We start from the raw sequence: 26170 nt of genomic DNA on the forward strand, positions 1-26170 counted from the left end.
TGACGCGGCGGCTTCGATCGCGTCGTAAAGCCTCACCGGCTAGCGATGCTAACGGCGGAAAACGAGCACTTCTGCACAGGCGGACGTTCAATCGGACGATGAAGAGTACCCCGAGTCCAATGCATATTCATCGGAGGAGTGGGTACAGTCTGATCACGGAGAAGACACTGGTTCTGGACTACGTTGCCACCATGAATGGAGTGGATAAGATGGATCAGAACATCTCTTACCACCCGGTATAGGAACTAAAGGACATGAGGAAGCCAGACGTAACACCAGGTCACCGTATCATGATCCTGAGAGTAGACTTGATGACAACATGGCCAAACACACACTGCAGTATATACCTGCTACTCCCCGGGAAAAAAGGCCGGCAAGAAAGTGCACGCGAAGGGGCAATCACAGTGAAACTAATCTGTGGTGCAAATCCTGCTGTTTTACACAATAAACCACACAAAAAGAAAAACTGTGTAGTTGAAACATCCACACAATTGTAAATAGTACCACAGTTGCACACATTTGTAAATAGTTTGCCAAATTGTTTTGTCAAATTGTTACACTGTTGAATGTAAATAAACGTATTTTGCTATCAAAAAACACTTTTTCATTGTTGGTGGTAGTGTTTTACAGAAGTAAAGCACTGTTTAGGTGTTTGTGGCATCATTCATGGAAAAAAAAAGGTGTTAAATTCACTAGAGTGCATGAAATAATATCGTTTCACAAAAAGCTTGATTTCTCCGTATTTTGGTCCAAAACAGAGCATTTGGATGAAACTAACCTATTTTCTATTGTTGATTACTGAAGAATGGAATAAGGTCGAAACAAACTTTTTTTTAGTCCAAACACAACATTTTCTGTGGACCTTGAAAGATCAGTCAAAATGCTTAAATCAGCTGGCACCCACACATCCTCTTTTTAGAAAATGCTTGGCAGTCAAAGAGTTAATTGTAATTAATCAAAATTCTAAAAGGTGATTAATCTGATAAAAAAATGAAGTTCAACATTTTTGACCTCAATTTAATCCCACTTGAAACATAAAGCATAAATTGGACATTTGTGGAGTAATAAATTGTGACACGCATATCTGGTGTGACTTCATCTTTATGAGACACCTCCATCAAATGACGACATCAAGGAGCAATTGTGTCATTACCCCAAATGAAAACATTTTAACCTCCTCTCTAGCGCTTTTGCCCATCTCCTCCCTCCTCGATTGAATTTCTGGTGGGAGGTGCTAACATGTAAATTAAGGAGCAAGAAGTGAGAACCTAGGAACGTGTAATTAGAGGAATGAGATGATGAACCCTCTTTATTGGTCAATAATTTGTAAAACACACATGTGAGGACAGTCAAAAATATGTAATGTACTAAATTTAGGAGCTAGGATCAATATACAGCACACTGCTGTTTCTTGATATTGATTACCTGTAGTTTTTTTGGTCTACAAATGTCAAAGACTGCCGTTTGCCTGTAAGGCTGCATCCATGACACAATACTAAAACAACTATTTAATTTATATATTATTATATACGATTTATATGTACGATTTATCTTGGTAGCTGATTTTTTGATTAGGACAAAAATAGACATTACAAATGGAAACACAAGTTCATGAAAATTTCCAACTTCCTTTATTGCAACAGATGTAGCCCTGAAGTCTTCCATCGTAACTACACAAGTGTTCAAAGATTATATTGCAGTTAGAGCTTCTTGCTGGTTCTCTTAAGCACGACGGACCCGGCTGTGGAAGTCTAGAAAGAGAGAAAGAGCGGTTTTACATTTGAACATCCAGCCAGCCAATCACAGGGCATGTACAGACAATCACTCACTCTCACTTTCACATCGACAGAGAATTTAGAAGTTAGAACTTAACCAACAATGCAGAATACCTTAAATGGACTGCCATGGCAACTTTGCTCTATATGATTTACTTGGTTGTTACTAACATAACTATCAGATAATTATTATTATTTTTTTCCAATTTAATAAATTTTGCAGAAACTTTATTTGGACTTACATTGTTATTTATGTTGCAACGCATTCAGTGCGTAGTGACATACAGAAGACTTTGATGCAGCCGCTAAACTGCACGGAATGGTTGAAGCAATGATAGGTAACAAAAACGGCCAGCAGATGGCAGCAGAGTATAAGAGATTAACCAGAGCCATGTTGCAACAATCTCATTTACCCACAGTTCTAAACAGATTTGTAAATAATGATGAAACTTAGCTATATTCTAATGCTAATTGCTGCAAAACGGAAACAGTAACAAATTGATGAAAGAAGAGACTCTAATCTTTCTATTGGTAGGTTCCATGTTTTTATAGCAATAGAACACAATATTCTGTGGGCCTTGCGAAATCAGTCAAAATCCAGTAAAACCGCCGGGAGCAAAGGGGGCTGCTTCAGTCAAAATGGCTGGGAGTATATGAGTTAAGAAAAGTCATGCAAGCACAGGAACTGAAAACACCAGTTCTCCTGAACCAAGATTCAAACCCAGAATCTCTTGACTGTCACAATCCATTCGGGCATTTTGAAAACAAGTCAATGCACTTGCTGGCCAAGAGTTGGATCAGAAACTCTCCCTTACGGTTAGAGAGGGTTGATTATTGTGATATTGATTATTGTGATTAAAATTTGCTGACACTATTTTGTTTATAAGAAAAATGTGCAAAAATAATAAATGATAGTGATAGTGATATTACTGCATATTTTTAACATTAACAACGTTTCATGACATGAATAAGATGAGATGAGTGTGGTTACCTCAATGAGTTTTCCTCCAGTGATCTCAGAGGTGTGGTGGTAGTTGGGGAAGGCAACACTCAGCTTGCCCCCCTCCATGTGCACTGTGGCCTGAAAGCACGCCCCTCGTACTTATTTCATGGTTCCAATGACTAATAAACAAGCCTTTTCTATCCTACCTTGAACTTCTTTCCTCCAATGGTCTCCATGTCGGCTTCCTTGCCAACTGTAAATTTGTTGGCAACCTTGGCGTTTGTGGGATAGATCTGAGTCCAGGAGAAGTCGTTTCCATCCTGGGTCACTTCTGTGATCAGCTTGTAGTCGCGGCCCTTCTCAATGATTTCAGCAGGGATACCTAGAGAAGGAACGAGGCAGAATTGGGGTCAGTAGCCAGGTTTGAGTAAGACATTTTTGTTGACCGTAAATACGAAACCAGCTTTACCAAGGAGCTTGCAAAACTCATCGTAGCCCTGCTGGCTTTCAGTTTCCCATCGTCCAGCGAAGGCCATCTTGGTGGTGTTGTGTTGGGAGGTGCTGAGGCAAGCTGAGTGGGAAGCAAGGTACAGACACCAAGACGCCTGTCTTTTTATATACTGTCCACCTCTTACTACCTCCCAATCATCGCTGAGAATGACGACTGCAGTTAGCGATCAAGGATGCTGGAAAGTTTATGGAGGAAAATGCTGACAGCACGGCAAGCTGGTGGCCGACCGTTAGGTCAATGAACTCTCCTGCAATGGCCTTTAGTTTTATGCTGGGATTGTGACATCACATTATTGTCTTTGTTTTAAAATGTGGGTCATTTATATGAAGCCGATTTGTACCTCTACAAAGGAAAGTTAAGTGTAGAATTACATCTGTGATTTATTGTAACATTTTTTTGTAATGCACACAGTAGTCCAGGGTGTAATTCCCCCTCACCCAAAGTCAAGTGATCCTGCTCCCTGCAGTGCTGAACAGGATAAGCGGGACAGAAAATGTATTGATTGAAAATGCTTATAACATTCATAACATAAAAGGTGACTTCTAACTTGAAGCCTGAGGTTTGCATTTGTGACAAAAGTGTAAAAGTGCTTACAGCAACACTCAGATTGAGTCTCTCACAATTCAGTCATTTCAAAGACCAATCATAGTGTTTCCAAAGCAGGAAAAGCTAGTGTGGCCTTGAAGCTCTTTATTGATACATAAAACATCTCGTTGGGCAACATCCTATAAAAGACACCCACTATCTTTATCTCTCCCTTTCTCTGGCATTTGTGATCACACACACATGCAGGAAACCAGCACTTTAACCCATTAAGGCCTAAAGCGCCTGGCAAAACATGCCTCTAAAACCTATGGGTGACTTTTGAGTCACCCCCGAAAACCTGAAGTTTTCCCGGAAAGTCAACAATATTAAAAATAATTGATCTCAGCTCCTGAAGCAGACAGAAACATAATTCCAAAAACATTTTAGAGCTTACATCTGTGGCGTTCACACAAACCTACGCTTATTATTATAAACCTTCAATATATATATTTTTTAAACTCAACAAACAAATGTCGCATCTGCGGGTGTATAACTCCAAAAAAATGTACTTTCAACACTGGAGCACAGTTGGAATAACCTCAGGGATCGGGGTAATTATTTGTCGTCCATTCCGTTAGAAAGCCGTTAAAATTTCCAACATCCTCATTGTCTACAAACATATTTCTTAACAGTATGTCACTGTCGACTTGTTACACTGATTCGAATTCCTCCCATGTCGCCGTCAATCGCGTCATTTATTTAATAAATCTATTCTATTTGGAGCCCAAAATATGTTAAATCAGAGGGCCCTTCAAATAATTTATTGCGTTCTGATCCTGCCTTACTTGACCTATTGTGCTGAAATTTGGCTGAATACCTTTATAAGCCGCCACATCCTTTGATGGTACTCCAGAAAAAAGCAGTAAGAATCATACACAACGCTCCTTACAATGCACATACACACGATTTAGTTATTACATCTAAATTATTGAAATTAAATGCGTTAATAAACTTTAGGACTGTGCAGACAATGTATAAAGCGCCAAAAAACTGCCTCCCTTATAACTTGCAAATTCGCTTCCAAGCCAGGAAATCGAAATATGATTTGAGAAGGAAATTTATTTGTACAAAGCTATATCAGAACAACACTAAAATCATTTCGATCTCCTGTACTGGTGTACAAAAATGGAATAACTTGGATTTTGGAGTAACCAACACAGGGACATTGGCTGGCTTACCCCCAAAAAAAAAAACTATAAAGAACTTATATTTAACAGATACACTGATGAAAATCGCTAAATTCTGGATATGATGACATTTGCATACAAGGTCCAAATCTGGGTGAAAACCCTAAATTGTAAACAAGGCTTGGTGTTCCTAAAAATTAATAATAATAAAAATGTAAACATAGCTGAACCTGATATCTTTGCTCAAGGACTGATAGTCCTGATAGGAGCTGTTACGTCTTTGAAAAGCAACTACCGGTTTGACCCTCCTGATTGTTGAAATAAGTACTGATTCTAGCCTGCAAAACAACATGGAACTAGTGAACTGGTCTTTAGGTGCTCCGGACAAGATCTTATCAACAATGAGAACTGGACCTGCTCAACACTCATGTCTGGATTTGCAGAAGATGGCTGGGGAAAATGGCGGCCGCTGTGTGTAGCCTCACTCGTAGTTGAAGACGCCGAAGACATCTACCTGTTCATCACGCTGGTGGCTGGGATGCTTCTACTAGGGATCGAATGCAGGATGGGCAAAAAAAGGCGGTGGAAATGGAGTGCAAGCCGACTTGTCCAAGGCCTGTGACGACATGTCACAGGTGAAGAACGACCTAGCTGCATCCAACATCGCCACACACACAATGGCAATGAACTTGTCTACAAAGCTGAACAACCTGGAGATGATTGCTCGTCGGAACGCAGCCAAGAACAGAAATCGAGACGAGGAAGAAACCGACTGAAGGGTGTGGCTGGATGCGGGCTGCCATTTATCCTTAGCTATCCAATGCTACTGGACCAAATTGATCAACAAGAGAACAATTCAACGTTTTGATCAACAAAGACTATTGGGAAGACGAACTTTTGCATCAATCAACAACTTCATAATCCACACAACTAGATATGTAATGAATTACCACTTATCTGATCTGATTATCTGCGTCCTATTGAAGTCTTGGAACGGGAATTAATAAGCTTCGGCTTCATCCCGTCAGCCCTTTTTCTTTTCGGGTATAATTGTATGTGAAAAGTGATTGTTGTAAATTGTCTCTATGATTGTCCGAAAGGAAAAAAGAACAAATAAAAACAAACAAACAAACAAACAATAGCTCCCGCGAATTTGCGTCAACCATAAACGCTAGAATAAAATTCCAGGACATGCTATGAAGCACACGTTACCCTATCGTGCATATTCTGATGCATTTCATCGGCTAAGAGATTAAGAATTGGTCAAAACACAACAAGAGGTGCGCTCCCGGCTTTAACCGTAGAAGCGCTGTCACGCGCTCCCAGCATTAACGGCTTACACAAGTACACACAAGCAGATTTATACACAAAAGAACATCCACCTGAACATCCGCGAACCGATGAATGCTCTCGTGCTGTATGGGTCATGACAGTGCTCTGTTAGACCCATAACCTTCTTACCTCTTACCAAGAGTGCAAATCAACCATTATGAATTTTCTGGATGGTAGAAGTTTTGTAAAGTTTAAGTTTGCTTCCAGGTCATAAAGACCAATTCTAGTCAATGTCAATGTAGTTATTTTTTCTCTTACATTCACTTGGACCGACAGTGTATATTAGTATGCTATCTATTCAACCATGAAAGCCCCCCCCCCCCCCCACAAATACATCATTAGATTTGCTGCAAGTTCTTAAAAATAAATAGATCAGTGAACTAATAAAACACAAAATCTCTGGAAACCGCTACGGTACACCCGACTCAACGTCAATTGGAACCTCAAAGGGCACTATTTGATTTGTTCCTTTTTAGAAAACAAATTTCCCATAGGAAATATTGAAATGAAAAGAATCCATCAAAGGTCAAACTTGTAAATGGTACTTCATTTATATAGCGCTTTTCCACTTTACAGGGCCCTCTATGCGCTTAACATTGATTCGGCTACTCATTCACCTAGTGATGACGCAGCATCAGGAGCAACTGAGGATTCAATATCTTGCTCAAAAATACTTCACCGTGGTCACAATGGCATACGATTGAACCCGCAGCCTCTGGGTTGTGGCACAACCACTCTATCAATGAACTACGCCGCCTTTATAAATGTGACTGCAATCCTAAACAACATAATACTGAAATACTGATATATCATTACAGGGAGTCCTCGAGTCACGAACGAGTTCCGTTCTCTACGCTGGCGATGTAACCCGAATTTCAATATTTACATAGACTTGATATATTTTATTTTATTTTATTTTTCTTCTTCTTCTGGAGAGCTCAGTATTGTTCATTCGGTAATTTTACCGATTTGACATGTCATCATCATTGCTCTCTTTTTTATTTTTTATTAATTTTTATTTTGTATGTGGGTGAGTATGTGCATGTGTGCGTGCGTGTGAGTGTGTATTCATTAGTTCACCTAAAACCTTAAATTTAAAAAATCCCATACCGTTCACCTAAACCCAATACTTCAGAATCCAGCTAGAGTCGTGAGGTTGTCAGGAGACCCGAGGAAAGATCAAAGAAAAGAAAGGAAAGTGAAATCCAGCACCGACCAGACATGACCTACTACCCACCGGGTTACCAACCAGAGTCTTTCACCAACCCCAGAAACATCTAAATTCCAACAAATTAGGGAGACCTCAAGAGACCAAAGGAGAGACTGAGGAAAGGAAGGAAGGACAGACGAAGCAGAGTGAGATCCACAGACACCAGCCTCCACCGATTCAACGACCAGAGGAAGAAGCAGATTGTGTTTGAGTTTCGATAGATGCTGGTGTGGTGGATCTGGCATGCATGAAAATCTCCACCAAAGAGGGGAGCCGTCGACCTGGCCAGGACAGAGCAAGCGCAACACCTCAGGGCCCCCCAGGCCACGGCAGCGCCAAGGGACAACCCCCGGGCCCCGTAAGAGCAAACCCAGGAGCCAGGAGTGCCCCCCCACCCCAACACGGCCCGGGCCCCCAACCCTACGCAGCAGGACGGGGCACGGCAGGCCCACCAGGCACCCCACCGGTCCACAGCCCCCCCCCCCCCCCGAACCCCATCCACCCCAACCCAGCCTCCAAAACGTAGACTCAGCACCACGAACGACAGGCAACGTTGGACAAGTGAGAATTAGGACACCTGTCAGGGACCAATTGAGTGAAAAAGATGGAATTCAACAAGAGACTGACAAGACGATAAGGCACACTCGGTCAGTCTGGGAAGAACACACAGGAAAACAAACTAAATCATAAAATAGGAAATTTAATCTGCACCAAAAAACAAAAACATGATAAGGGCCAATGTAAAGGCGGATGCTCCTTATGAGTGTAAATGACTGCAGTTGGAAACAGTTTATATAAACACAATAAATGACTGTGCTAACTTTCATAACGAGTGGCAATGCATTCCTTTGAGGGTGTTTAACTTGATGTTCCACTGTATTTCCATATTGGATTTTTTTTTTTAAATTCCAAAATGAATGTATATTTACTCTATAGCCTACTCTTAATGCTTTCAAGGTCAAAGCAAATCATACATTACACAAGATGAATAGTGAACAAAGTCCACTTGGAAGCATTATAATCCTTTAGTTACTCTTTAAAAGTGCTGCAAAGTTGAAACTTTTTGCCTACTAGGCAATCAGTAACACGAACGTCTCAGCCGTTACCGAATGTCCAATCGCGTGCTGATGAAGTCATGCTGTACTTTCCCCTCCCCTCCCCTCCCCTCCCCTCCCCTCTTTGATGTTAGGCAGCATTGCATCAAGTGGAGGGGAAAATGAAGGTGACAAAGAATTGAGGAGAAGACAAGAATGTGAACAAAATGAACAAGAAGTTTGAGAAGAACAAAAGATGGGAAGAGAGTGAGGAAAAGATTCACAGGAAAGATACATATAGATTCCTTTTATCTGCAGCTCGAAAGGGGAGGGTTGTGATGGAGGAATTAAAAGAAGGGATGCCTTGAAATGCAAATGAATCTGCTGCTAATCAAAGCAATAAGATTAGCCTTCCAAATTGAGAAGAAAGGCTCCATTATCTAGGCCGAGTGTCATGTTTAATAACGTGGAACGGCATGGTAATTCACCACTGATGCAACTGCAGCCTTCCTGTGTGCGTGCGTGCGTGTGTGCGTGCGATAAAACTCGTTCAAGTGCACAACTGTGCGCCCATGGCAACTTTGTGTGGGTGTGACTTGTTAAATTTTGGTGCTTTGCTGCGATACAAAGAGATGGCAGCACTGATTATTTCATAGTTGAGCAATACAATGAATGTAATCTCTCTCTCTTTCTCTCTCTCCACTGTATCGCAGTATAGTCTATAGCTGTACTACTATGCTTCAAGAATGTGGAAATATTTTTCCAGAAAACCTTGAGGGACAAAAAAAAAGCCTTAAGTAAAGAAGAAGGTGAGAAGGCAAGAATAAGAATACAGTGTACAGTACCTCACATTCAAAGCAGTAAAACTTCATTATGGCCATAAATGTCTCTTTGTATCAAAGTTATGGGAGTGTTGGTGGTTAACTTCCTTTATCACAATGGACTATTAAGAATATTCAAAGGCGATATGGGAGAAAGTGAAAAGACAGGCATGATTGCTCTGTAAAGATGAGGACGTCGCCACACGTTCGTTGATTGGTGTCAGTTAGTGGCTTGGTGACAAAGCGACCCCAAACAAGAGCTTCACCCCCAAACGTTGGTGGCACAATCCATACGTGAGCAGTTGATTGCCAGTTTTTATTTCGTTTTTACTTTTGCTTTTTATATTGAGTTAGTTTTCACAACAGGTTTGTTAGCTTATATTATTTTTAAATTTTTTCGCAAATTTTTCACTTTAGTTTTTATTAGTTTTAGTATTAGTTTGCTGAATGCAAGATTACACAAATGTGACTAAGTATTGTGTAATAAACTACAATTCTCAAACGATTATTGTGTTTGACCGAAGGGGGGTGGGGGAGTGGGTGTGGGGGGACATTAGAAATGAACCCTAAAAGCTCATATCTTTATTTTTTCTGAGAGAGCTCAGTATTGTTCATTCGGTAATCTTATCGATTCTACATGTCATCATCATTGCTCTCTCTCTCTTTTCTTTATTATTATTATTTTTTTGTATGTGCGTGAGTATGTGCGTGTGCGGGTGGGTGGGTGCTCATTAATTCAAAATTAAATCTAATATCATACTGATTAATTAAATTACAGACATTGGCTAAAATTATGGTTAGTTTTAGTTATTATTATAAACGTAAGCAGTAGTTTCAATTTGTTTTTTAAAATGTTTTTATAAGCTTTATCATTTTATTTCATTTCATTTAACTAAAATGCTTTTTCCAATTTTTATTTATTTAATCTTGTTACTTGTTAACTATAAAAAAACAAAACCTTGTTGATTACTGGCATGAAACAGCCCTCCTAAAATGGGCTAATTTCAGCAAGACAGAAAGTATGTAAAGTGTAAGACAATTCTTTATCCACAGGAAAAAAAAAAGGTCTTCTTTATGATCAAAATATTTACATTACATATCACGAGAAATATGATTTAAAAATCCAAACAAATCGGAGGTCAGATGCAGTTGGAGGTCTCACTAAGGATGTAACTAGATGAAACTTGACAGCCCAATCATTCTGACATTGGCCCTAAAGCAAAATTAACATCACGGTACTTTCCTTTTATTTATTACTGCTTTCGTCATTTCAGCATGTGCAGTAATCCCTCTGCACATTGCCCAAAAAAGGAAAAACACTGGAAAAGGTTTGTCCACACCATAGCAGAACCAAACAGACAAATTGAAAGTGATCTGTTTAGAACTGCCAACATAGCTTATAAGGCAAGCCACCAATCATATGAAGTAGTCTATCACGTCTAATTTGGCCGTGACTATTGATGGCTGAAAATACGACACGTGGCAGCACCTTTCACTTTGAAAGTCTGACAGGGAGAGCTGCCTCAGTTATGCAGGCAACAAGCCTGTATATCCATTAAAGGCAGAGACAGAAATAGGCCACAGAAGCTGCCAACAGTGAGCATTCTGTTGTTGTTATCGCTACCGTTTCTCAATCCATTCTGACAGCCCTCTTCTCCTTTGAGGAAGGAAGCAGCAGTCACTGGTGAGCATGAAGCCCTCCCTCTTTCAGGCCCGCCCCCACCCCTCATCCAGGGAGCCAAATTATGCCCACATTAATATTGCATATTACACAAGACTCACAGAGAAGCCACATGTGTATCAGCCCTTTGTCTTCATGTCAAGTGAAATATGCTCGGCAATCATCAGAGGTTGAGCGCCAGCCAACGAGAGGAGGGGTGAGAGCGGGAGGGGAGGGCGACGAGGGTGAAGGCTGGAAGAAAGGGTGTAAAGAAAGGGGGGGAGGAGGAAGGGGAGGAGGAGGAAGAGGAGGAGGGCTGCCTGGAGACAAGTGCACTCTTAAGGGGTAAAATAATGGATGATGAGATGAGAGGAGGGATGAGCGAAATAAAATTGAGGTGAGAGACAAGGGGAGAGCAATGAGGAGCCGGACAACATCAAGCAACTTCCGAACAGCGGTGCGCAACCTTCTAGAAAAATATGAATACAAATAAAATAAATATAATAATGATAAAATAAAAAGTATGAACATTAATCTGGTCGAGGACTCTGTAATACTGTCTCAGGTGCCTTTTTCATACTTTGTAAAAAAAAAAAAATATTACAAACGCTTTGCAGACGCAGAAACACAGACAAACTGAATTTTCCGGATGATCTTTCTACGGCATACAACAAAGTTTCAATCGTTAAACTATAACGCAAACTTCTCAGTCCTTGCATGTTTTCAGCAATTATCTTCAAACATTTAGAATGTCTTTAGAAACAAGTATCTTTTGAGCACTGTATTGCACTGGTGGTGTAGCGTTACATGCTGCTGTCTTTCTTGCAGATGGTGTGTGTTTAATACCCGGCCAATGGCCATTTTAAAAAAAATAATACAAAAAGAAACATGTTGGTTGCACCAGGAAGTGTTAAAACTGTGCCAAACAAACTATGAGTGTCACTCGCCGTGCTGAGCCCTAATGGGACAAGCTGAAAGTCAAATCATGGGTTTACAGCTTCTTTTTTAAAATCAATAAATAAAAGTAGCTAGCTTTCGCTAGCAGTCCATAAATCGAAACCATGTCCAAAAATAATGGGATTGATCAATTTAGGGAAAATACCCTGGCCTAGTGGTATGTAAACTTATGAGTGTACTGTCTGGTGAGCACAAGGTACTAGAGAGGATTCTGCAGTAAACGAGTAGCCCAACGGCTGTTTGCGGTTCTCTCAATAGTGCGCATGCGTAAAAACACCACCCCTCCTCCGTGCTTTTTACGCATGGAAACACCTTCTATAAATCATTTATTTTGATAAAAAAAAATACACAACTCCACTGTTCATACATAAGCTACACGACATAGGCTACTAGCAAAACATTCACTGTGTAAGTAATAAAAGTTTGCATCAATAAACCGTTGAACTGCATCGACGCTGGTGTCATTATACAACTTTACATGTTTAACAAGCTTCATGAAGTATAGTTCTTACTCAAAAAGTAAACCTGTCCAGAAGAAACGTAGCAACCAAAGCATCCGTCTTCAGAGATCTCTGCTGCTTTAGCGCACACCATCGCTGAAAAGACTCGCCCAAAATGACTTTTGTTTGGCTTTTCTCTTTCAGTCCTTGTCTCCTCCGTTCAGCAACCTCAAAAACAGTCTTTCTTTTACGACTCAGTAGTCCTGTATACATTGTGGTTAACTTGAACACACACGCAAGGAGCTAGCTACAGTAGGAAGAAGCTACGCTGCCGCTGCGCTGGAAAACACTGTTACGCTAGAGGCCTACGCAAGCTACGTACTCGGGTCACATATGCAAGAAGTGTGATTGACAAGCCAGGAGCCAATTAAATAACAAAGCACCTTTGTTATTGATTGGCTAGAATTTAACTGTCCCCGCCACTTCCCCAGTTTATGAATAATATATATATATTTTTTTCTTTTTTCTTTTTTTTTTACCATAAGTATAAGTCTGTTGCAGGTTGATAAAGCAATTTTTAAGTGAATCAGACAACTTAATTTGTAGAAAAAACCTCGCTAATACCTTTAATGCCCATAAAATCCAAAATACTGTGGTAATTGTTTTGATATTTTTTAGACATTGAAGTTGACATGGGTAGAACGTATGGACAATGGACAAAGATGCTTTTAGATACAAATCTTTCGAATTACAAGCATGGTCACAGAACAAACAAAACTCATATCTCAAGGTACCACTTTATATTACTCATAATGTAGAGTGCCAGGATCGCATCATTAATTCAATAGCATTAACAGATTAAAAAAAAAGCACCTTCAAGACTCTATATTAGGAGCAACCAAGAGCTTCTTGCGTTAATCTCAGACATGCACCCACAAGTTTGTTTTACTATCTTTGTGGGGCCATGTAATTGTAAAACATTATTGCTTCCCCTAACCTCAACCGTAACCCAATTCAAACCTAAACTCTAAAACTAAGTCTTGCCCCTCAAAAAGTGGTCTAAACTTGTGGGGCCCAGCAAAAGGAACCAAGCAAATGCTGGATTTTTGTACCTAGTGCTTTGGGTTGAGGATTTGACCCAGCACGTTGGGTCAAGATTTAGATTCATCAACGGTAAAAATGACCCATACTAATAATGATTTTTCCCACAACTCTGTGAAATCCCGAAATGTTGGCCCCACTGTGTAACAAAAACAAGACCACACACATGCACACGCACACCCCCCCACACACACACACACACACACTTGAGAATGAACAACGAGCAGGTTGGCTGACTGATTAACACGAGCTCATCTGTGGTGGAGTGCGCTCCTGACGCACTGAGATTGCCGTCGCCTCTTGTCCACCCTCATTGTACGAAACAACACAGTGGCTCACCTTCGAGCGCACTTGTCAGCCTCTTCGTGCCAAACCTCTCTCACTATCGGCAATTATGTCGGCATGCATGTCTATGTGTGTATCAGCTTGAAATGGCGTATCTCTGTCCCTCTCACTGACTCTCACGTTTGCAGTGGCAGCTTTCGAAGCACTTCTGTCATCTCACTCAAACCTGATTATTAATTATAGTCTGCAAACACTGTTGCCAAGGCGACAGACACAACATCATTCATTAGCAGCAGTACCATCCAAGAAATTAAAACGTTCTTCACATTATAGTGTTGAACTTTATTTTTTTTTCTCTCTCTCGATACGTCTCTGTAACATTTTAACTGACATTATCATCAGTTCACGTGTTCTTGTGTCGGTGACCGGCTTGCTGCCGTAAGAAAAGTAACACAGCACATTCTAATGAAGCCCAACATCTGGCTACAAAAGCGATCAAAGTGAGTCAGAATGTCGGTCATGCCTGAGTTGCAACGGAGGCACTCAGCAGTGATCAGCCTGGAGCAACGCCTGCAGCAAGGCTCTCTCTAAATGGGCTACTTTTTACTTGAGCGTGTGCGTGGGTGCGTGCGCGCGCGCGTGTGTGTGTTGAACCTGAAGACAGTTGAGCTCGAATGAAGAGCATAATACACATTGTCAAGCAGCAGAAACATGGCTTGTAATGCTGCACAGGTGTGTCCTGTGAAATATTATTATCGGTCATTGGTGCTCATTTTATCAGACATTTTTTAATTTAGTCTGTTTTAGTCCAGTTTTAATCACATTTGTTAGTTTTTATCATAGTTAAGTCAACCTCATCCCGTTTTTATTTAGTCAACTTTGAGTCGACTATAAAGCCAACATTCTAGTCTTTAGAAAACATAATTTTATTCATCTAATTTTAGTCAACAAAAACTGTCAATGTTGTAGTCAGGACAATCATATTTTTTTGTCAGCAGATAATGTTGAACATCTAAAAAAAAATTATGTAATCTTTTTGACGAAAAACAACTTCACACACAATTACAGTAGGCTATATCAATGAATGGCTACTATAGCTCCATGCTACGAGCTAGTAAGTTAGCCAGCATTAGTTTGTGGTTGGATTAACATTATTGTTGGAACGTTATAGCCCATTGGATTAATCTTACGGTATAACTATGATTTACTTCTTTCTTTTTTTAACCTTTCACTGTGAATCCGCCTGTCCAATGTGATTGTACATGTTGCACTCACTAGCTGCAGATTTGAAGGGGGGGGGGGCACTGTGTGTCACATGACAGTGTCACAATGACAGATGGTGGAAAATGTGTGCTGACGAAAATATTTTTGTTTAGTTTTCATTAACACAATTAACGCTATTGGCCATACAGTGTACTACACATATTGATTATAATTTGTCATATCTTTTTATATTGCAGTTAATATACTGTGTGGTCCTACGTGGACCCCCACTATTACTGATGTAAATTCGGGGGCCCCGCCATCATTTAAGTTGCCCATCCCTGGTCTTGTTTCAAATGTAGCTACCTATTATCAAGGGCGGCGTGATTTCTCATCACATATGTGAAACCAGGTTGTATTGTTTGTCTAAGAGGTTGGGTGTGTGCCCCCCCCCCCCCAAAAATAAAATAAAAATAATAATTGGCCATTATTCTGGTGGGTGCAGTACCAGCTCAGCTCTTCCACTCTCCTGCACCGTCTGTTTTCTTTTCATGCTATGGTTTCTTTTCAGTTTCGCTGCATCCTGTCTGTCAGTACTGCTGCACTGTTTATCATTTTTTTAAGGTCTCCATCTAATAAAACAATAATTTGTCTTTACCTGAATAGAGAAAAAAAGTATTGTGGGTTGTAAGTACACTATTATTTGACTGCTAAAGCTTCGTAAAGTTACTGGACATTTGACAATAAATGACAATTGGTGACATGTCTCGTGAGTACGTATCCAGGAATTGAATGCTGTAATGTAACGCTGCACCAGTATCGGCACTTCCCCCAAGAGGTCATCATATTTCTCCACACCAGTCATTTGTTTCTCTGTATATTTTGTTCCCCTGCCTGCACTGCATATGTTTTTGTTGAGACTAAAGAATAAACAGAAAATGTTTCACACAGTGACTACCTTATTGAACATGTACACAGACGGGCATGGGGAAATTGGAAATGATCAAGACAGGTGTGAGGTTGATGGGCTCACTCTTTGTAATCAGCAAAGTCCAGCCCATATAATGACCATGTAGAACATGAATATAAGACAAGCTGACAACTTTCTGTCCTCTTCTTCAGATAGATCAAGAACCAAGCAAACCCCCCACAGACACACTCACTCACCCCCCCCAAAAAAAACACAACAACAAAAAACAACAACTGTGAACTTCAGTCCAGAATTTAATAGGGCATTTTGCATAATGGTGAGCTCCTGAAAAACCCGGAATTTGAATAATGAACACTGTGAAAACGAAACAAGGCACGTTATTAGTACAAATACCCCCCCCCCCCCTCCACCTTAATTAGTTAGAATGGAACATCCTGTAAATATCCATTTATAGCCAAATATTTTGAATACAAACAGAAGAAAATTCAGCCAGAATTTTGACGAGGACAAACAAAAAAATAGCTGAATATTATGCTCATTACAAAAAAGATTCCATGGAAAAATGAAATAAAAAAATTAGACACAGTCACGTGACGGTGCTGCCATCTATTGGCTCAACTCACACATGCGCTTCACTACTTTTATGTGTTTCAGTTGAGTTTTTTGAGCATAAAGAAAAATTATGCAACGACTGCATGCATTTTACATGTGCATTCAATTACAGTCTTGTTCATTTGAAAGGGCGAAGGTAAGTTACCCTTAAGTTACTCATGAGGCACCTGGAAAAAAAACATTAAAAAATGTTACTAAGTGCTTTACAGTTTAATAAAGAATGTTATATTTTAGGTGAATTCTAATTTCATTTTAGAGCTATTACCATACCCTTATTACTAAGGATAGACATCTCTCCAATAAAATGCAATTCAATTTGTATTCTTGATACACGGAGTGCAATACGATTTTATTTTATTTTAAAGTGTAACGATTTAACGATTTTTCTTAAGTAAAATACAAATATTAATTTTTGGGTTTTATCCCTAAGTACCCTTCCTCTGTGGCAAAAGCCAAACTGTGGCAGTTTTTTTTTTTTAACTTTCTGGACCTGGATTTGACAATTCTGTAGAAATTCCAGACCTTACTGGAGAGGCTGACATCTCTAGTTATTCAAATGTATCCCCTCAATGGCCCTTCTTAAAAAGGGAACCACTACCCAGATCTTGTAATCCAGAAGTTTCCTCAACTCCAAAAATAGTAAATGGTGGAAGTCAGGAACTCTTCAAAGTATTCTCACCTGGTCAGCAGTGCCGCATCCTCACTGTTTAATGTTGATAGAGCACTGCTTCCCTCTCCTGAGACAGTGCTTGATGAAGAGAATTTTCTCAACACTGTCTGAAAACTGTCCTTCCTCCCATGCCAAAGTTTTTACCCCAGCAATCACCAAAGCTGCATTCCGCTTGGCCTTCGCCCAAAAAGCATAAAAGGTACCCACCTTCCGTTTGACGGAAACCAAAATATGACTATGTATAGGTCGTTGACAAATAAGGATTTCACCAGACACAGTGCAGCTAATGAATTAGAAAAAGACGTACCTGTAAAAATATTTCTTCCCTGATGGTTGGTCGCACCGCATAACATTTCCTAAAGTTATGAGGCTAACAGTTAGCCATTTAAACAAAACACACTAGCTGGCCACATAAGTAAAATTACAATGAAATATATATATTTGTATTTATTTCAGGTCATACCACATGGAATTCAAATATGACCACCACATAGGCGTACCAGTTGCTAAAAGGGTAACTTTTTGACATAGTTGTGACTGTGAGACAGTACAAACCTGATAGCTGCTCCCTTGACTGTCTTGTAGGTGATACAAACTCCTGTCTTTAAATGCATTTCAAAATAAAAGTCCCAAATTACGTATATTTCTTTTTGCTCGCACCACATTGTAATTAAAAAAATGGGCATCATCGGACAAACCTGAATTTAATTGAATTAAAAGGAGAAACTCATTTTTAAGGACTTGGGCTTTGGAACCGTTATTCACGCTGCAGCCTGCTCTTTGACGATTGTCTAAGACAGTGCACTTGAACAAAGCACTGATGATGATGATGATGATGATGATGATGATGATGGTGTTTTGTGGCCATCAATTGCAACAGCACCCTAAACGCAGCTGTACACACAGCAAGATTAATAACAATAATACATTTGAAATATTGCCACAAACCGTTTTGTATCACAGTTTAAATCGTGTCATCCCAAGTTAAAACACAGACAAGATTTGTTAGTGTTTAACACAAACATTTAATTCATTCGCTTTTTTAGCTTCTGACCACGTTTGTTGATTTTTTTTATACACTACAACAATGCTATGCACCATAAAAAGTTTTATCCTTTGCAGTGATTGCTTTTTGGCATGCCAGAAATTAATTTCAGCCAACATATCATAAACCACCTGAGGAGAACTGTTGGGTAGTGCGCATCTCTGACTAACGTCAACTCACTCTTGCCCGTGTCCTCCTTCATGTAATATAAAAGTCCTTCTTTCTCACACCTTACATTTCTTTATGTCGTGAGTCCTTGATGTGAAATAGCTACGGTAATAAAAATGACTGAAGAGTGTGATGAGGGTGGCAGCGTAGAAGACCACAATGAAGTTCAAGAGGTCGGGGTAGTTACAGTCAGCGAACAAGTTGTAAACAGAGTGAAGGGTTACCAGGAAAAACTGAATCTGTAGAAGAGAGAGAGAGAGAGAGAGAGAGAGAGAGAGAGAGAGAGAGAGAGAGAGAGAGAGAGAGAGAGAGAGAGAAAGAGAGAGAGAGAGAAATCAATAAAAATATGTGAGATCACACAAAAAAAGAGTCAAATCAAATCATTCACAGAGGCGTACCATTGGATTCTTATCAGTGCAGACCAATTACATTATTATTATTATTATTATTATTATTATTATTATTATTATTATTATTATTATTAATATTATTATTATTATTATTATTATTATTATTATTATTCATTAAAGCGCTGAATTTGGTATTGTCTCAATGAGACGTTCGGGGGTGAATAGTGAATACCGTAAATTAGATATATGCTTCCCACTTTGCACAAATTATTAGGAAGTGTGTGGTCCTATGTGGACTCCCACTATTATTGATGAAAATTCGGGGGCCCCTCCATCATTTAACTCATTCACTGCCATTGACGGCTATAGACGTCAAAAATTAATTTGAACTATTTCTATTAGTTTCACTTATTTTTTTTTCACTTTTGTTAACAAGAGTACGAAAACCTAGAAGAAAATTATTGTACATTTAGAACACATATACAATTTGTGATTAATCGTGAGTTAAATATTGAAGTCATGCGATTAATTACAATTACAAATTTTAATCGCCTGACGCCCCTAATTTTTAATAATCGTTTCTTTAAAAAAGAAAAGAAAAGATTATTTAAAAAAAAAGTTAAACTAATATAAATAGTTCAAATGAATTTTTGACGTTTATATAATGGCAGTGAATGAGTTAAGTTGCCCATCCCTGGTCTTGTTTCAAATACCTATATATATATATATATATATATATATATATATATATATATATATATATATATGTCATTTACGGTATACACTATTCACCCCCGTACGGCTCATTGAGACAATACCAAATTCAGAGCTCTAAAGAATATAGAATAGCTTTAATGTATTTTATTTCTAACAATTAATGCAAAATATGGGCATGTCCCAAATAAGCGCACCATCCAAAGTTCCTTATAAAGCACAAAAGTAAAATTACAATACGCATATGCAGCCACAGCTTTAGGTCATGAAATTGTGCAGCCAACTGTCAATGAAGACTATTTGCGGGTCACAACCGAGGTCGCCATAGTTATTGTTACATAACGGCAATGGCTCTTTATGCTGACCTCTATGATGCACCCATACAGAAGAGAAACAACAGCAGTCAGCATTATGAAAGACAACAGATGGTCCAGAAATTAGTGGAGGAGCTGAGCTATAACTGTGACTATCCAGAACAATGACCAACTAATCAGGTGTTCGTCACACACCATGCATCAAGACAAACAGTACACGTCATTATCGCAACGACGCTAGTTTTGCATATGGTCTAATAAGTGATATCCACTTACTGAAAATTTGACTATGGTTTTTGCTTTTTTGTACAGCCAACTTCAATCCACCAAAATTGATTGCATCGCAAATGGTCTGTGACTGCTAAAGAGCTGACGCTGAGCTCTAATAAAGTATAATTTTTTAAAGAACAAAGCACAAATTCTGAATTTGGAAAATGAAAGAAACCAAAGCGGAGTGACAGAATCTATGTTTAAATGTTGAAAAAAACCATATCGTGGACTAGTGCTTGGACTTGGTCCTAAAATAATGATGGTTAATCGTGCCTACATCAGTGAAGAAATTCTTAATATGACATATTTCTCGGAAAATAAATCAATTTGACCTAAATTGTAAATGGAGAAAACTTATATAGTGATTTATCCACACCCTACGGTGTCCAAAGTGTTTTACCAAGTCCAACATTCAATTATTTGAAAGCGTATTTAGACGCATTGCTTCCGCATTGTTCTAACTACGGAAAAGTTGTTCTTTTAAAGGGGAAGTCAACTTTAAACATTTCTTTACAATAATATGTTATATGTGATGTCACTAGTCTAAACATGACATTCTGATTAATATTACATTTCTGGAGTATGAGTTATGCAGCAAAATCCAACCGTTTTTATCCATCTCAAGGGACGGCCATTTTGCCGCTTGCTGTTGACTTAAGATGACATCCCTGTTGCTCAGGGCTCATGCAACAACCAATGACAGCTTACACCTGTTTTCTGAAGCTGAGCTGTGATTGGTTGTTACCTGAGCTCTGAGCAACTGCGATGTCATTTTCAATTGACAAAAAGTGGCAAAATGGCCGCCTCCTGAGATGGATAAAAAACGGCTGGATTTTGCTTCATAACTCATATTGCGTTAACGCAATATTAACCAAAATGTCGTATTTGGATGAGTGGGGCTGCGTAGAACATGTTATTGTCAAGAAATGTTTTGGGGGGTTGACTTCCCCTTTGAGTTTATCCTAACTAGAATGCCGCGTTGCATTTGAATGCTGTCTTGTGATATGCTAGCATACCAACTGTAAGCATTTTAGCCATTTGAAATTGGACACTTTTTGTTGAGGCCAAAGTTTAAAATACGAGGCAAGCCCAACACGCAATAAATCCTTCACAAACGCAAATTCTAAACTTTTAGCATGCCCAATTAAAATTTCTGTAGGAATTTTTTTCTAGTTTAATATGCCATTCAGTTCACTCACCCGGTCCAACAAATTTTATTGAGTTAATTTAATAGCTAACTACTAGTACTTACTTACTAGTGACACCACAATAAATAAATAAAACGTAACCAAGGTCATGAAATCTAAAGCATACACACAAGCACAAATACTAACCAGTTGTAGGATGGTGAGGTAGTGTTTCCACCAGAGATATTTGGTCATACTTGGCCCAAATGCCGCGAGACCATAATAGGAGTACATGACCACGTGAACCAGGGAGTTGATCAGGCCACTGAAGAAAGCTTTGGGCACATATGACACAAGGAGTACATACATATGTGCACACTCGGATTGTGCTATATCAGCTTAGCGCATTCGCGTGAACAGTACTCACACTGGCCACCTGGCGTGTACTTTAAGCCCACCCAGCAGTTCAAGATCATGGTGCTGTGATGGTAGACATGGAGGAAGGTCATCTGGCTGTTTTTTTTCCTCAGGATGAAAAACATCTGATTTACAGAAATACATTATTATCAATTGACATAAATAGATGCTGACAAAGGTTTCCAAATGTGTGACCGTCATACTCACTGTGTCACTGAACTCGATATATTTGGAGATGTAAAACAGCCAGCACACACTCGCCATCTGCACAACATGGCCAGACGCATAGTGTTAGTCTGTGGTCGATCTCGATCACAGTAAATTAGGCAGGTCATTTGAAAATCTGTATGTGATTATGCATGGGAAAGTGGTGTGCTATTTAGGGCAAAGAATTACCCTCAAGGACAGTACACTGTCGCTGTAGTCAACTGGCTGGCACAGCAGACTGTAATTAGCCATCCAGGAAGACACTGTAAACTGCAAAGACAGATCTTGACTTTCACCACAACTTGCATCTTCGTGAAAGGATACTCATGTGTGCTTCATGACAATGTGCACATTTGATATCACATCACGAATGCCATTCATCTTCAGAGTGAAGGGTGGCGATGTCATTTGTTGTTTGTAAATTGCCATTTTAAAGCACTGAACATTTTACATCTTTATGTTAGAAAGCATGGCTGACAAGGTGTCAATCAAAAAAAACATGTAATCAGATTACAGGTACATTTATTAAAAATGGGGATTACTTCGAGGGATTACAATTTCTACGATGAGAGAGAGAGAGAGAGAGAGAGAGAGAGAGAGAGAGAGAGAGAGAGAGAGGGAGGGAGAGACAGTTAATTGCTACTGGAGCTGTACATGTCGGCTGAGAGCGTGCACGCCTGTGCGAGTGGGACCATTGCTACATGTCGGGGAGGTGGGGACAAACAAACTGATTAGTCGTGTCTTCCACACGCGGGCAGTTTGAAAAAGCTTCACAGAAAGGAGGAGGAAATGGCGACCGGTATTCACTGGAATTTACTCGGAGCTGAAGTTTGAGCTGAGAGCCCAGCGGCATGCTACGCGCTGTAGCTTCTTGCTAGCTAGCCTGCTAGCCTACAACCATAATGTAAGTTATACCTTCCAAACAAATCTTACTCCCACCAATTCACTATTTAAACATCATACACAACATATAGACGACTAAACTTGTGACTGGGATAAAAGTTCATTTTGCAGTTGATGTCACACATCGTCATCCTCATTGGATGACTATCCATCTATCTATCTATCCATCCATCCATCCATCCATCTATCTATCTATCTATCAAACTGTGAGGTGTGGTTGCTTTCAGTGACAGTTCGAAAACAGCATATGGCCTTCAATCAATCAATCAATCAATCAATCAATCAATCAATCAATCAATCAATCAATCAATCAATCAATCAATCAATCAATCAATCAATCAATCAATCAAGCAATCAATCAAGCAATCAATCAATCAATCAATCAATCAAGCAATCACTCAAGCAATCAATCAATAGCCTACATGCTTTTTAATTACACTAGGATTTTTGCTATTTGTAGGCTGCCCGGGTCCCTATCACCCGCAAATAGCAGGGGCACATTGTATAGAATATATATTGTGGTGATATTTATTTTTATTTTGTCTTCATGAGCATACTCAATATTGGAGTAATACAAAAGTAATCCAGTTGCATTACTTTAATATTATGGTACTTGGATTACATTACTAACGGATTACATTTTAAAAGTAACCATCCCAAACCTTGTAATGAACAGTAACAAAACCCACCGTCAGTCAGATGTTCCAGTACTTCTTTATAAAGTATTCACTTTTATGATGTCAAGCCCAATTGTTTTTAGTCTACAGCAAAGACAAAAGAAGTGACTTATTTTTAATACTTGTCTGTATGTTTTAGTCCATAGGCCTACTCGCTATCTGGATTTGCCTATGTTTCCATTGTTGTTGAGAATTAAGACTAAATGGATGGATGTCACATATTAGTAGCCTACCTCATATAACATGTATGTAGATAGGCAGACCATGCAGAAATTGTAAACCATCAAGACAAGTTTGAGGTTGATAGGCTCCTTCCTTGCCATCAGCTTCGGCCCAGCCCAAACGATGAACAGGTACCACAAAATGATACCAACGACAGGTACAGGCGAGTAGACCAGCAACCAGTTTTCTATCCTCTTATCTAGACAGAGAAAATGTAAATTAAGGACAGTTCAGAAAAATGTTTGTGCCAAAAAGAAATTCTAGTGAAAGCATACCTCCATTTTCCAGACCTTTCTGGTAATATAAATGGGCCTTTTGCCAAAAGGTGAGCTCCTGTAAACCCTACATTTGAATAGAAACAATAAACATTATGCTACAGAGTAAGTAAGCAATTAAACAAACAAAAAAAATGAATATTTGGAATGGAACGTCCTGTAAATTCCCCAGGCTGCATTCTGCATTTGACATAATTTCCAAGAACGTAAGAGTATCTTAATTGCATAAAAAAATGTCCTCAACACTGTTCTGCCATCTTTTGTTTGAGTCACCTCTCGCATACTCTTTTCTCTCAGGTTGTGTTTTGAATGAAGATTTAAAGTGGTATGCAATCCTTTTCTAACATTTTACCAATACATAGATGTAGAGTTAGATCAACAGTTTTTGCATCTCTTACAGTATATTATCATTATAGACTACATTAGTGATGGCACACTCAATTTTATGGACAGTTCAGTCAGAGGCAGTGAATTAAATCACGCGAGTCTGGATTACTGTACAGCATATGCCTCGTGGGAAGCTGGAGCCGATCCCAGCTGACATTTGGCAAAATGTGGACTTTCGTCTGGACTGGTGTCCACAGAAAAGAGGCAATCAGTTCATTAGTTGGGAAATCATCAGTGAAGACTTTGTCAATGGAACATTCACAGTCCTGATTAACACCCTTAGTTGCTATCAAATCTACACTTTATTATGAGGCTTTTCACAATATACTGTGAATACTGTGAAGAAAGAGGACCTACCTCCATTCAGATGACAACTGCTTTAATTTCCTTTTCAACACCAGCACCGGTCACACTCACGTTCTATTTCAAACGTCTGCATCTGTACTGTGGTAATCCAACTGTTCATAGAAGCATTTCCTGTTTTACAACAATAAGCCTGACATATTTGCTCCGAGCGACAGCTCTACCAAGTTAGCACACGTTCAACTGTTCCATTTGAAAGTGGATGGTTCATTATTTTCTGCAAATTTCACAATTAGGTCGGTTTAGTATTGCAATACAAAAGCAAAAGTGATCATTTAATCCAGTTCGCAGACTGCACTGAAAATAATTGTACTAGACCATTCTAAATATGTTCTAAGCAGGCGAGCACCAACCTTACATACCTGTGAGAAAGCAAAGTGCATTCGTGGGGGAGCCGTGGAAATGTCTTTTCATTTAAGAGACACCAAAGAATGCCTCCGCCCTCCATGTAGCTACATCGTGTAACTAAAATATTAGAAACAGGATGTGATGGATGGCAGTGTACACAGCAATAATGTTTCATGAAAGTGTGCTGTATATTTTATTATAATGACACGAACTACTGATGACAAATTCTTGTGTTTTCGACATACTTGGCCAATCAAGATGATTCGGAATCTGATTATCACTCAGTAGATAAAGCTTGTGATAAAGCTATGTAGGCTACTACTTTAAGATTAGATGTGTACTTGCGGCTCGTGAGATTATACAGTACACTAATTAAAAACTGCACTGTACATCAAGTACTACTTGTGAAGGAGGTGGAAAAACTTGATATGAGTAAGCAAACCACCCATACTGGAATGTCCCGCCCATAGAGGAATTCCTTTTGTTGTGCATGTCAGGGACTCATTACATCAGAATGAGCTCACAGTTCTTAAACTCTCAGTTTCTCTTTTTTTTTTTTTTTTTTTAAGAGCTCAGTATTGTTCATTCGGAAATGTCATCATCATTGCTCTTTTATTATTATTTTATTTTTTTATTTTTTATTTTTATTTTTTGTGTGTGTGTGTGTGGGTGAGTATGTGTATGTGCGTGCGTGCGTGCGTGCGTGCGTGCGTGTATTTGTTAGCTCACCAGAAAACCTATTAGAAAAAATCTCATACCGTTCACCTAAACCGAACACCAGGAGACCCGAGGGGACCAAAGAAAACCAAGGAAGGTGAAATCCAGCACCGACCAGACACCCCCCACCAGAACTCCTCCCCAGCCCAAGAAACATCCAGACCCCAACAAATCCAAAAAACATAAAATCAGGGAGGCCTCAAGAGACCAAAGGAGAGACCGAGAAAAGGAAGGAAGGACAGACGAAGCCGCGTGAGATCCGCAGACACCAGCCTCCACCGATTCAATAACCTGAGGAGGAAACAGATTGTGTCTGAGTTTCGGTAGATGCTGGTGTGGTGGATCTGGCATGCATGAAAATCTCCACCAAAGAGGGGAGCCGTCGACCCCCGCCGGAACAGAGCAAGCGCAACACCTCAGGGCCCCCCAGGCCGCGGCAGCGCCAAAGGACGACCCCCGGGCCCCGCCA

General features: G+C 39.6%; 2 protein-coding genes across 4 annotated transcripts; both read right to left on the reverse strand.

Annotated features, from left to right (window-relative positions):
- Positions 1 to 1614: 1614 nt before the first annotated feature.
- LOC147181875 (gastrotropin-like) lies at positions 1615 to 12486 on the reverse strand. Of its 2 annotated transcripts, XM_086076888.1 has the most exons (6): positions 5892 to 6253; positions 5356 to 5764; positions 3188 to 3289; positions 2925 to 3100; positions 2767 to 2856; positions 1615 to 1751 (listed from the first exon to the last, which is right to left on the reverse strand). In XM_086076888.1, exons 3-6 carry the CDS (start codon positions 3252 to 3254, stop codon positions 1701 to 1703), a joined length of 384 nt encoding a protein of 127 aa, XP_085933014.1. In that variant the 5' UTR covers positions 3255 to 3289; positions 5356 to 5764; positions 5892 to 6253; the 3' UTR covers positions 1615 to 1700. The 2 variants fall into 2 exon arrangements, with proteins under 2 accessions (XP_085933014.1, XP_085933005.1); XM_086076879.1 differs by lacking the exons at positions 5356 to 5764; positions 5892 to 6253 and adding an exon at positions 12468 to 12486.
- A 5712-nt stretch (positions 12487 to 18198) lies between these two features.
- elovl8a (ELOVL fatty acid elongase 8a) lies at positions 18199 to 25140 on the reverse strand. 2 transcript variants are annotated; one of them, XM_086095587.1, is made up of 8 exons: positions 24631 to 25140; positions 23887 to 23953; positions 23623 to 23810; positions 21999 to 22079; positions 21810 to 21866; positions 21613 to 21727; positions 21393 to 21520; positions 18199 to 18649 (listed from the first exon to the last, which is right to left on the reverse strand). In XM_086095587.1, the coding sequence occupies exons 1-8, from the start codon at positions 24634 to 24636 to the stop codon at positions 18467 to 18469; spliced, it is 825 nt and encodes a 274-aa protein (XP_085951713.1). In that variant the 5' UTR covers positions 24637 to 25140; the 3' UTR covers positions 18199 to 18466. The 2 variants fall into 2 exon arrangements, with proteins under 2 accessions (XP_085951713.1, XP_085951721.1); XM_086095595.1 differs by lacking the exon at positions 24631 to 25140 and having other exon boundaries at positions 23887 to 23959.
- Between the last annotated feature and the right edge of the window lie 1030 nt (positions 25141 to 26170).

The sequence above is a fragment of the Leptonotus elevatus genome, chromosome 1, assembly GCF_054856555.1.
Source record: "Leptonotus elevatus isolate MCC_2025b chromosome 1, RoL_Lele_1.0, whole genome shotgun sequence".
NCBI classification, from domain to species: domain Eukaryota; kingdom Metazoa; phylum Chordata; class Actinopteri; order Syngnathiformes; family Syngnathidae; genus Leptonotus; species Leptonotus elevatus.

Excerpts from the sequence above, each read along its gene's own strand:
- LOC147181875 (XM_086076879.1), bottom strand. The coding sequence starts at position 3,254 with ATGGCCTTCGCTGGACGATGGGAAACTGAAAGCCAGCAGGGCTACGAT. Across the intron at positions 3,101-3,187 it reads TGAGTTTTGCAAGCTCCTTG|GTATCCCTGCTGAAATCATT; the intron begins GTAAAGCTGGTT and ends TTCCTTCTCTAG. Across the intron at positions 2,857-2,924 it reads TTGGAGGAAAGAAGTTCAAG|GCCACAGTGCACATGGAGGG; the intron begins GTAGGATAGAAA and ends GCGTGCTTTCAG.
- elovl8a (XM_086095587.1), bottom strand. Across the intron at positions 23,811-23,886 it reads GAAAGGTCTGGAAAATGGAG|ATAAGAGGATAGAAAACTGG; the intron begins GTATGCTTTCAC and ends TTCTCTGTCTAG. Across the intron at positions 21,521-21,612 it reads GTACACGCCAGGTGGCCAGT|CTTTCTTCAGTGGCCTGATC; the intron begins GTGAGTACTGTT and ends ATGTGCCCAAAG.